The 12656-nt window shown below is 38.2% G+C and overlaps 1 protein-coding gene across 1 annotated transcript in view; it reads right to left on the bottom strand.

The window, feature by feature from the left end:
• Positions 1-12656, bottom strand: part of ERICH6B (glutamate rich 6B) — a 258727-nt gene that overhangs the window by 126640 nt on the left and 119431 nt on the right. The window contains exons 5-6 of the mRNA XM_089678802.1: positions 11886-11962; positions 10110-10238 (exon numbers count right to left, since the gene is read on the bottom strand). Of these exons, the coding sequence (XP_089534928.1) occupies positions 10110-10238; positions 11886-11962 (206 nt within the window). The remainder of the gene's footprint in view (positions 1-10109; positions 10239-11885; positions 11963-12656) is intronic.

The following is a 12656-nucleotide window of genomic DNA, read 5'->3' on the forward strand; positions in this document are numbered from 1 at the left end:
GCATATGCAGTAAAGCATTCTTGTTAGGCTCCATGTACAGGAGCCTACCCTGACCGCCGGCCGTGCAAAAATGCAAATCGCAGCAAAACCGCGGCAAGCGGTACTGCAATTTTGCCACGTTTTGCGGTTTCCTGTGGTTGGAGGTCAAAATGTTCCTATCCCGAACACAATTCTTCCGCGTTCAGAAGAGGGAGGTTTAACCTCCCTGGAGGTATTCCCGAGTGTAGCTCGGGGTAAAGTTTCAGCACCACAAGCGGTAACCCCGAGCTACACTCAGGCATACCTTGCAGCGTTGCTCCAGGATCCCTTCTGCATTTACCTCGTCCTTCGCTCCCACGACGTCCCTCCTGCAGTGTCCCCGACAATGCCCTCCGGTCGATGCCGGCATCTGTCTTCTGGGTTCCATTCCATGCGACGTCAGGATGTACGGGGGACGGAACGGCGGGAAATTTAAAAATGTGAAAAAGTGACATTCACTAAATACACTAAAATCACATAGTAAAACATTACTGTATCAAACCATTTCACATACATTTTGTCCCGAGTGCTTTGTCCTGTGCCCTGCCTGCATTTTTACCGTTCTTTCTGCCTGGAAACTGAGAAATGTCCATGGCGTCCAAGAAGCGTCCCTTTAGGTCAAAAGCGGTTTTAGTCCAGCTAGAGAAGAGCGATAGTAAATTAGAACCACTTGCAGAATTGAGTGATAATGATTTGTGGGGAAATTTGTCATCAGACACTGAAAACAATTTTGCGACTTTGCTCAGTGATGTGCGAACTTGGCGCTATATTTCAAATTTCAGTGTTTTTGGTTTGATTATATTATTGAATTAAGTTTATTATTATGTTATTATTTTTATGATTATTTATTAAATTATAATTTATGGATTTCGTGTTTCAAATTTTAATATACCCGGAATGTTTACTAGACTCTTGTTCAGACAGATTTCAGTGAGCATGCTACAATAAAAAAAATACATATTTCCATGCAAAAAAATGTACCGCTTTGAGCACAGAAATACTGACATAATCAGACCGCTAGGGAGGTTAACCTCGCCTAAACGTGGCAGCTCCTAAACTCTGCTAAAAGCCTATGTGTAAATGGACACATAGACTTTTACGGAGTTGAGTTTAGGAGCTTTGGCAAAAAAATGCCAAAGCTCCTAAACTTGAGTTTAGGAGCTGCTTGTGTACATGAAGCCTTATACTCACTGTGGAACCTAAGGGGTCATCCTCCGCATTGTGTTAAAAGGCTGTTTGATCCTGTCTTCTCTGATCCTTTCCTTCTTCCACAGTCCCCAATCCATCTGCTGATTGTACAGAGCTCTAGGAGTCACTCTGCTCATTCTCAGTTTAGTATGTATTGGTAGATAATTTTTTTTGCTTTGGGAAGGTGCATGTGATAAGCACAGAGCCAATCAGCACTGTTTGAGCAGAAGGTCAGGGGTTATGCAGCCTCATAGGACTCTTCCTATAGGTTTTAATCAGTGCTCAGCTGGATAGAAGTCACAAGACTGCTATATACTGCAGATGAGAAAAGGTACTTAGCAGTTTATATTTACTAAAATAAATACATTTCCATGTTCTGTGTACTGTGGAAGACCAGATATACAGTGGACATAAAAAGTCTACACACCCCTGTTAAAATGTCAGGTTTCTGTGATGTAAAAAATTAAACAAAGATAAATCATTTCAGAACATTTTCCACCTTTTAATGTAACCTATAAACTGTACAACAAACTGGGTGGAGGGAAGTAAAAATAGAAAAATAAAATAATATGGTTGCATAAGTGTGCACACCCTTAAACTAATACTTTGTTAAAGCACATTTGGACTTTATTATAGCACTCAGTCTTTTTGGGTATGAGTCTATCAGCATGGCAATCTTCCAGTCCTCTGGCTTGACCATTCCAAAACTTTAATCTTCTTCTGGTGCAGCCATTCCTTTGTTGATTTGGATGTATGCTTTGGGTCTTTGTCATGCTGAAAGACTAAGTTCCTTTCATATTCAGCTTTCTAGCAGAAGCCTGAAGGTTTTGTGCCAATATGGACTGGTATTTGTAACTGTTCATAATTCCCTCTACCTTGACTAAGGCCCCAGTTAAAGCTGAAGAAAAACAGCCCCAAAGCATGATGCTGCCACCACCATGCTTCACTGTGGGTATGGTGTTCTTTTGGTGATGTGCAGTGTTGTTTTTGTGCCAATCATATCTTTTGGAATTATGGCCAAAAAGTTTCATCAGACCATAGCATATTTACCCACATGCTTTTGGGAGACTTCAGATTGCAAAATTTAGCAGGGCTTGGATGTTTTTCTTTGTAAGAAAAGGCTTCCGTCTTGTCACTCTACCCCATAGCCCAGACATACTGTATGAAGAATATAGGAGATTGTTGTCACATGTACCACACATGCACTACTTGCCAGGTATTCTTGCACCTCTTTTAATGTTGCTGTAGGCCTCTTGGTAGCCTCCTAAACCAGTTTTTTTTCTTGTCTTCTCATCAATTTTGGAGGGATGTCCAGTTCCTAATAATGTCACTGTTGCGCCATATTTTCTCCACTTGACGATGTCTTCACTGTGTTCCATGGTATATCTAATGCCTTGGAAATTCTTTTGTACCCTTCTCCTGACTGATACCTTTTTAACAATGAGATCCCTCTTATGCGTTGGAAGCTCGCTGCGGACCATGGCATTTGCTGTAGAATGCGAGTAAGAAAATGTCAGGAAAGACCTACTAGAACAGCTGAACTTTATTTGGGGTTAATATTGAAGGCACTTTAAATGACAGGTGTGTACTGACTCCTGTTTAACATGATTTTGAATGTGATTACTTAATCCTGAACAAAGCTACATCCCCAGTTATAAGATATATGCACACTTATGCAACCACATTATTTTAGTTTTTTGTTTTCTACCCCCCCTAAAAGATTTCAGTTTATTTTTCAACAGTTGTACAGTTTATAGGTCACATCAAAGGTGGAAAAAGTTCTGAAATGATTTATCTTGCAGGGTCATGGGTGTAGTAACACTTTAATGTCCTAGGGTGACAATGCTCACCATACTGTATCTATGGAGAAGCAGCATCATCACTCTAAGCTGTTCTTTTAAATCAAACCACGAACACCTGTAGTGCTGAGAGATAACTGGGAATAATATAACTGATAAGAGTGCAGCACTTTCAAGAAGTACAGGAAGGTATCAGCTGACAAGATTTTTGGCAGGAATAACAGGTCTTTTTTGCACTTGTTGAATGGATAACAAAATGCCTTAAATGTTAAAGTTAACAGACAAGAAGGGACCACATTTATTGCTAGGGTTTACATATTCTGAGTCTCACATACTAAAGTAGAGGTTTTGGGCCATCGACAAATTTCACTTCAAAGAAAATAAGGAGGTGTATGTTTTGGTGAGAGAGCTAGATGTGATTTGAACCCCTTTGATAAAGCATTGTTCTGATTAGGAAAACAAATCAATAAAATTCCTGCTTGATTCCGATCCCAAAAACCTTGCCAGCTGCTTACTAAAGCTGGAGAGTGCAAAATGATGTCTATGACAGCCAATCAGCTTCCAACTTCACCTTTTTCAATTATGCTTTGACAAAAAAAACCACTGGAAACTCATTGGTTTCTATGCAGAGCTGCACCAGATTTTGCACTCTCTAGTTTTAGTAAAGCAACTCCACAGTTTGATCTCATCTCACTGATAGTGAACTTGAGTGAAACCTGTGATGAGAGGAACATGGAGCTTGTCATTGCAAAATTCTCCTAAAACTACTAGCTGTGGGCTATATGCTGATCGTCTTGCATGATTACTTTGATTACTTGATCAGATAAGGATGCATGATTTCTCTATTATTTTTTATATATTGTAGATCTACATATGTGCTCCAAGTTTGTGATTGGGAAGCAAAAGGGTCAACATTACAACCAAAAGCCAAAGGGTCAACATTACAACCAATCAACTAGAAGAAGCAAAGCAATGGAAGCTCCAATATTCCTTTCACAATTAGATTACAGTAACTTGGCATAGTCAGACCACCCTTAGCCATCTTTTATTGGCTATGACATGCTTAAATACAAATGGTTTTTTTTGAGTGACTATTCATGTTTTGATTATGGTGGAGAGTTCCAGCATTGACTTATCCTGTGTATTCTTCACCTGATATACCAAGCCTCAGGCTCTGGCTTCTGCAGCTACTGTAGTACTGTCTGTAGCTACTGTACTGTCACAGTGCTAGAATGTTGCCTATTCTGGCTAATAAGGGCAATATCAGATAATATTATTATTATTATAGAAAATATAATTTAAGGTACCCATAAATATGAGAGGGTGGTTGAAAGATTCATGCATCATTCTGTAGAACAATCATGCCATAAATGTGCACAGTCATACCAGGAGAGCATGTACTATGCCCTGCGCAAACAATTCAAGCACCAGGTTTAGCTAAGGAGAACAATAGTGGCAGTCAGATGTGGTCATCTGATGGATTCTTGCCCCATGATTGGTTAAACCAGCATTTTTGCACAGCATAGGAATAGCCCATAGACAAATTATTGTTTTTAGCTGGATCAGGAGACAATCATTTTATGCCTATGAGTAGCTAAATGCAACCTCCAGTAATAATTTTCAAATACAGAATATACTATAGAGGTATATGATAAGAATTTTCAATAACAAATAATAAATAAATATAACATAAAGTGAAACAGAACCAAATGAAAATGACAAAAGGATTGTGAAAGTTTAGTTCATAAATACTTAAAATGTTGACATGAATTGAACTAAATTAACTGTGCCTATTTTACAGTTAAAAATAAATACATTTGGGGGGAGTGGCCTGAACATGGCACCAAAAGGTAGCATGCTGTAAGGGCTCCAGACCCCCGCTGCTAATACTATAGACAAAAGGTCCATGTTCCAGTCCTCACCTGGCCAGGCATTGGCGGTGCTGTGAAGAGAGTGTTCCGGGGACCCTGGAGTCGACCTGTGTCTGGGTGCCGGAGAGAACCGGGACCTCGGTGGAGTAGGAGAGATAGCGGTGGAGGAGAGGAGGATGCCGGGAGTGGTCACATAACAGCCCACGTGACAGCAGCAGAGGACACCTGAAGCACTGGGAGCTGGTGAGCTGCTAAGCTCGAGCTGCTGGAGGGAAGCGGACACGGGGCAGTGGTGTGGCAACATACAAGGCAGGTGGCCCCCCTAAATACTATATATTATTTTCTGTACTCCATTTCCTGCCTTAGTACCTGAGAACAACTGGAGACCCCTGGAGACGGCTGGTGGAGGCAATGGAAGGGGTACCGGTTAGAAGAACGGACTGAAAAGGAGAAAGTAAGCAATCCCACACATCAAGTGCTGAGAACAGATGGTGAGTCACCAAGGTTAGTGGCAATACTATAAGATCTACCATAAACATTATGATATGTCTTTCTAAAATAAATGTGTGGGTCTTAAGATGTTTGTTGGAATCAGAGTGGCAGGTTGAACTGTATTCTATATATTTTCTATATAAGGATAGGAGGGGTCACCCGGTCTGTATTTAGAGTGCCTCAGTAAAAGAGGAAGATGGACCAGGCATAGCAATAGGCAGGTTAAGACCAGATTGGAATTCCTGGCAGCAAGTTGAAAGTGAGGAAAGCTAGCATCGGATTTTACTGTATTGTATGAATAGAGTGGAGTACACATGGAAATTAATTTACATTAAGTCACCTTGAGTCACCAGCTAAAAATCTCTTAACAGCACGAAGAGCAGATCAGCTAAAGGGGGGTTCCAAAACAGCCCAACCGCGCCTAAATACAAGTACAATAAGAAAGTATATGCCTCCTCAAGAGAAGAGCCCAGAGGACCAACCCCCAGAGAAACAACACGAAGTAAAAGGAAGGCATAACGGGGATCAGACTAGACTGTCATTTGGGGCTCTGTAAAGAAATCAGATCAAAGGTGTGGAGGGAAAAATGGAGAAATATGCTCAAATAATTATGAAGCTTGAAATGCAGGTTGAACAAATGCAAAGAGAACAAAAGAAGCTTTCATATAAATTGGAAGATCAAGAGAATAGAAAGAAGGAATAATCTGAGGATTCAAGGCTTATCGGAGGCACCTCAAGGAGAAGATCTAAGGGACAAAATGAGAAAAGTGTTTAATCCAATAATGGGCAGACCAGTGTCAGAACAACTGAAAATATATAGTGTGCATAGGGTAAGGAGACCCCAAGGAGTGACATCAGATTCTCCAACAGATGTGATTTCATCATTATGAAGGAAAAGTAAATATCTGGCAGAAGCTATGGGGGATGTCAGAAATAAAATATGAAGAAACAAATCTGAAAGTTTTCACATATATTGCAGCAGAAACTTTAGCTAGAAGGAGATCTCTGAGACCACTGTTGCAATGATGGAGAAAAATGTTCAATATGCTTGGGGTTTCCCAGCGTGCCTAATTGGATGAAAAGATGGAAAATCTGCAAAATTAAGATTCCCAAAAGATTGCAGATGGTGGACATTCTAGGATGGTCCGGAGGAGTTAGGGAGAGTGAAGTGTTGGGGAAAGAGAGGTGGCAGCAAGTGTCTAAAAGGAAAACATAGAATAGAGTAGAATGTACATTAACAAAAATATTTATTGCCCTAATAAAAAATCTATGGCATATTTGGAGAATACACTAAGAAAACTTATGGATTTCAAGATGGTAATCTGATTGTGGCAGGAGATCTTAATGTTTGCATGGAACCATGGATGGATGCATCCTCAGGTATGCAGAGAGAGGGTGGTAATAGTTTAAAATATGTTAAAAAGATGTTACGGGGGAGTGGCCAGGCGCATGGAGCGATAGGCAGCACATCTACTTTGCTCCTGGCCCGGACCATTCACAGGCTATCTTCCGCCCTCCTTATGGGCAAGCATCAACACCGGACCCTCCGGAGTATAACGGGGGGAGGTCCGGCGGCAATTTACAGCGCTTCCTGACCCGATCCTCGGCTGAAGCCTGGGGTGCGCTGGCCGGAACCTCTCTCCTCCTCGCCCCCCAGGAACTCTGGGCTCCAGGACAGTGGCCAGGTAAGCCCTCAGGGCTCCATCTCTCCACAAGGGGATCCAGCCATTAATTTGCAGGGCACACAGAGCATACAGAGAACATATGTTCTTTTTTGTTTCTCTCTATAATTCTGCAATATGTGTTATTGAAACACCTCCAATTCATTGGTGTTTAGATTTGTTTTTATTCATCCACATGGACAATTGACACACCTGTGATGCTTTTCTATCAATTTATTTGTCCATGCTATTATTATTTCTCATGTTTTGTATTGTTAACGTTGCTGTAAAGTATAATAAAGACTAATTTGCATTTAAAAAGATGTTAAATCAGTGTCAACTGATAGATGCCTGGAGAGTTAAACACCCAAAAGAAAGACTATACATTCTTCTCTTCAGCACATGGAACATATTCACGATTGAATTATTTTGTGATTGAGAATAAAAAAGGAAATTGAGCAATATTTCTTGTCCAATGAAACAGAAGGAGTATCAGTTGCTACAGTATGGGAAGCACATAAGGCATTTATTAGGGGAATTCTGATTTTGATTGAGGCAGAAAAAAAAAGGGGGGAAGAAAATAAAGTTAATAATGGAGGAACTATATAATTTAGAGCAATCACATAAAAAGAAAACTGATACAGATACACAACAGAAGATAGTTTTGAAAAGAGAAAATTTGAAAGATCTTATGGAGTTAGAAATGAAGAGAATCTTTAATAGGGTCTCAAAAGAAATATATCAGTGGGGGAATAGACCGGGGAAATATCTATCAAGACAGAGAAATCGAGGAGTTTTATAGGGAAAAATTAAAGATGAAAAAGGAGAAATGGTATATTCACCCACTGCTATCGCAAATGTCTTTCAAATATATTATAGTAGTCTATATGGAGCAAAATTTAAGAACCAGAAAGAATCAAAGGGCGAAAGAAAGGGGAATATACAGATATATTAAAAGGAGGCAGGCCTACCAAGATTAGAAAAAGAAAGATTAATAGCCTTAGAAAAACCAATCTCACATGAGGAAATTAGTATAGCTTTGAAGAATACAGCAGCAAAATGGAGCCCCAGACAAGATGGATATACAGTGGGTTATTATAAAAAATTTAAATGTATATATACATGAATGCATTAGGAGAAGGAATGGAAATGAGGGAGGAATCGCTGCAGGCTTATATCACAATTATACCTAAAGAGGGGAAAGATAGATCCCAATGTGCTAGCTATAGACCTATCTCACTATTAAATATGGACACTAAATTATATGCTAAAGTACTAGCAACGAGAATGAAAGAGTTGATGCCAGATTGGATACACTTAGATTAAGTGGGATTTATTCCCGACAGAGAAGGAACAAACAATGGATTGAGAACATTACATCTTTTGCAAAAAAAAGGAAAGAGAAGTTCCCAACGATGATCTTATCAATAGATGCTGAAAAAGCTTTTGACAGGGTCGATTGGGGTTTTATGATGGATACATTAGAGACATTAGAAATTGGGTCCAAAATGTTGTGTTGGATAAAAAAATTATATAGTGGACCATCAGCAGCGGTGAAGGTTAATAGGCCCTTTCACAATTCTTTAAAATGCATAACGGAAGGAGGCAGGGATGCCCACTTTCTCCCTTGCTGTTTGTAATATCTTTAGAATCGTTATTAGTGACAATATGAAAAAGTGCAGATATAAAGGGAATCTGGATGGGCGATGTAGAGCATAAAATTCAAATTAAAACATGTAGAGCATAAGGTTCGTGGCATATGCCGACGATATGTTGTTCTATATCACAAATCCCAGATTAACAATTCCCAATTTAATGAGAAGATTAAAACATTATGGATAACTATCAAATCTGAAAATGAATCCCTCCAAGTCAAATAATTAATATTAACATATCAAAAATAGAGGAACACATGGAGGGAAAAGGAATTAAAATACTTAGGAATAAAGTTAACTCCGTTGATAAAAAAACTTATATCAGGTAAACTACATTCCATTAATAAATGAGAGAAAGGAACAATTTTACAGAATGTCTATAGGATGGCTGTCATGGATAGGTCATGTAAATATGGTTAAGATGGTAATAATACCAAAAAATCTTATATAGGTTTCACATGCTCCCAATATATTTGCCAGGGTCTTTTTTTGTGACCCTAATAAAAATGATACTTAGGTATATTTGGGCAAATAAAAAATCAAGAATTATATATGAAGTTTTGTGTAACGAATAAAAGGAGAGGGGGGTTACATTTGCCCAACTGCAAGAAATATTATTTTTCTGTGTTAATGCCATGAACAGTAGATTGGGCAAATAATTAACTAGGGAAAAGTTGGGTAAAAATGGAAAATACACTTAGTAAGTCACAATTAGATAGGAAGAGGAAGATAAAAGGTTTATTATGATGATGATTTTTGTAATGAATAAAAAAATTAATGAAAAAAAAGTAAATACATTTACTGCAATAAGAAGCATCAAGAATTCTGGCTTATTCAGTAAGCCAAAGGACAATGTGCAAAGTTCAGTAAGCAACCAATCAAAAACCTTTTTTAGTGATCTTGCTTAAATAAACTGAAATATGGATACTGCACTTTACACATTGGAGTCGATTTACTAAAGGAGTAGAGCATATTCAATTTGAAAAGTGAATTTTCACTAAGTTTGGCAAATGAGGTAAAGCTAAGAGAAAATTCTCTTTTAAAAAACCCCTCAATTATGTGCAAAATAAATAAATTATTTGTTTATACATCAGTCAGCACACTTTCCCCTTTATTCACTAAATGAAAACTCACTTTTCAAAGTGATAATGCTCCACTACTTTAATAAATCAATCCCATAGCTTTTTCTCTTTCCATTGATGTACTAAATAAAGCCTGCTTATCAGTTCCCATAATGTAAGAGAAACAGGATAAAGATGTCTAATGTTACCAACCTTAATGTGGTTTATATAAATGCACTCACATTAAATCCATTGCTGCTTACCCAACCAATTCATTGTCTTTTTTTTTAAACTCTATTCTTTAGTTTTAAATGAATGTACAGAGCACAGCTGTCAGAATCAGTAAAAAACACTAGACTTTTACCGTGCCAGAAGGTTCGGAAATTACTTGCTCTACTGATGGAAAAGGCTTTTTGGGCTTTAGGCAGAAGTCACAACTCACAAGATCTTCATTGGCTCCTCTTGGGGGATATTCTTCAACATTTGAAGTAATCTAAAGAGAAAATATTGAAGTAGTTTCGATACAACAGCAAAAGACAACATTTGGAAAAATTCACTGTTTTCTATATTTGGACTATAACTCATTATGTAAGTGTTTTAATTTCAATAAATTTTTATTGAAGATTTCTAAATTACCAGCACAAAGGAAGTCATATCTCACACAATATCCACAGTGCCTAAACATATATCAAGGCTATAAGCAAAATAAAGCTCAGAAAAGAATGTATACAAAGACAAAACGTGCAGATGTGACACATAAACCATCACGTCACAAATGGCAGGTACTAAAAACATTCAATATAAAACAGAGATCCTCTTCAAAGCAAAATATAGGACATGTGTTAGTGTTTTATCAGTTTAGAATAGCAAGAACATGTTTCACAATAGTGATTCTTATACCTCTGTAAGGGCAGTACAATCTCCAGGAGGTTCGATATAACATTGAGGTGTGACCAGCATCAGTTCTCACACCACGTACAAGTGATTTCAAAATATTCTGTTAATTACTATTCTTCAATTTCAGTATGTCTTTAGAAAGCTCTACATGATTAGATGGCATACTAACTTGTGACAAAATTCTGGCAGGTAAATATGATATTATTGTCTAATTAAATGTGTTTACTGTGCAGAAACCATTTCTAGAACCTCCAGCTGATGATACATTCTATTTGAGAAAGGCCATTTACTAAACAGATGTCTATAATGCATGCCTTTATTGCAACACTAATAGGGGTCATGTAGATAGCCTTTTAAAAGCATGTTTTGATGTGTGCAGTGTGGAAAATCTGAACGGGACACACTCATTAAAATGCTTGGACTGTACACATGCATACAGTGGGGCCACTACCCATATGGTATAAGCTGCTGACTGTGGAGGGGTCTTATGCATTGAGCACAGCCTGATGAAAGTAGGAGCCTTAAAAAGCTGTCTAAACAAACTCTTAAGAGCATATTTATATGTTTATTTAATAAAAACATGCAATGGACAAAGCAGTAGCCAACCAAAATTCATCTTTTACTGGCTTTACTTCAGCAAAGTGAATTCTGAATGACTGCTTTAGGTTACTATTCTTTTTTTCACTTATGCTCTATTCCTCACAGTTTTAAAAATGTATTTAATATTTTATTTATTTATTTACCTGTTATTATAATTATTTACTTAAAGGAGAAGTACAGCCAAAACTCTTTTGACTGTACTTCTCTTGTGGATCACAGGAGTGCAGTTCTTTTTGCACTCCTGTGACCCATTTTCAGCTGACAGCGGGGTGAAGCCCGCTGTCAGCTGAGGTCACTCATCTGGTCCAGGCTGGGGAAAGTTCCTGACTTTAAAGTCGGGATCCACCCCAGAGTCTGGAGCGGCATCTGACTCAGCCTCTCCTGAGCCAGCTGCTCCCTCCCCCTCCACAGCCCAGATCACTAGTGAGAGCGGGGTGGGGTGGGGGTGGGCAGAGCAGAGAGCGGTGACTGACAGTCACCACTCTCTGCTCATAGTGAGAGTTTAGCGATCAGCAGTCATGTGATCACTGAGTTCTCACCCTTAGAGCCAATGGGGGACAGATGCTGTATCCACCTAGGTAAGTATAATTTGGGGGAAAAAAAACAAATCACATACTTCTCTTTTAATAATTTAGTGCTTTACCTCTGCCGATCCTGGATCCTCCTTATCTACTGACTCTATCAAATTATTCTCTAGTGTGGTTTCAGTAGTTACTGAATCTGCAAAAAAGAGAGGAGAGGATGAAAACAATAGGTGGGCTTTCTACGTTTTTTGACTTATAGATCTTCACTGTAAGCAACAAAATGATACTGGTATCTACTTTAGTAATACATTTAAATATTTGAGCAAGAAAGGGTCTCACAGTGTTTGCTTCTACAAGGTGACTATATTAGAATAGAAGCCTAGATTGTGATATCACTCACCTTCTGTTACCATAAACACCCCCCTGATTTTTGGCACAGATGAACTAGCTTAGTATATGATTAGTATATATCAGATCCCTTCTTTAGTTTTCCCCCAAAATGAAAGAATTAAGCCTGATTACTCTAAGCAACAAATCCAATTTGTTCAGGTTTTCTTTTCTTTATGTATATAAAAAAAAACAAAAAACAAAAAACTGAAGCAAAAACAAGATATCAAATCCACAAAAAGTACTGTTCTGTTAAGACCTTTTAGATAAAAAAAATCCATATTTTTAGTCCAGAATGCTTTCTGTCATAAAAAGAAATGTTCCTGTTTCCTTCATTTTATGATCTAGATACACCTTTTCACTTCCATTGGCATGAGCGTTTTGATCCAATTCTGAAGCAAAAACAAGATATCAAATCCACAAAAATTACTGTTCTGTTAAGACCTTTCAGATAAAAAAAATCATATTTTTAGTCCAGAATGCTTTCTGTCATAAAAATAAAT

Source organism: Staurois parvus, unplaced genomic scaffold (assembly GCF_062004578.1).
Source record: "Staurois parvus isolate SC_StPar_1 unplaced genomic scaffold, SC_StPar_1.0 ptg000017l, whole genome shotgun sequence".
Taxonomy (NCBI): domain Eukaryota; kingdom Metazoa; phylum Chordata; class Amphibia; order Anura; family Ranidae; genus Staurois; species Staurois parvus.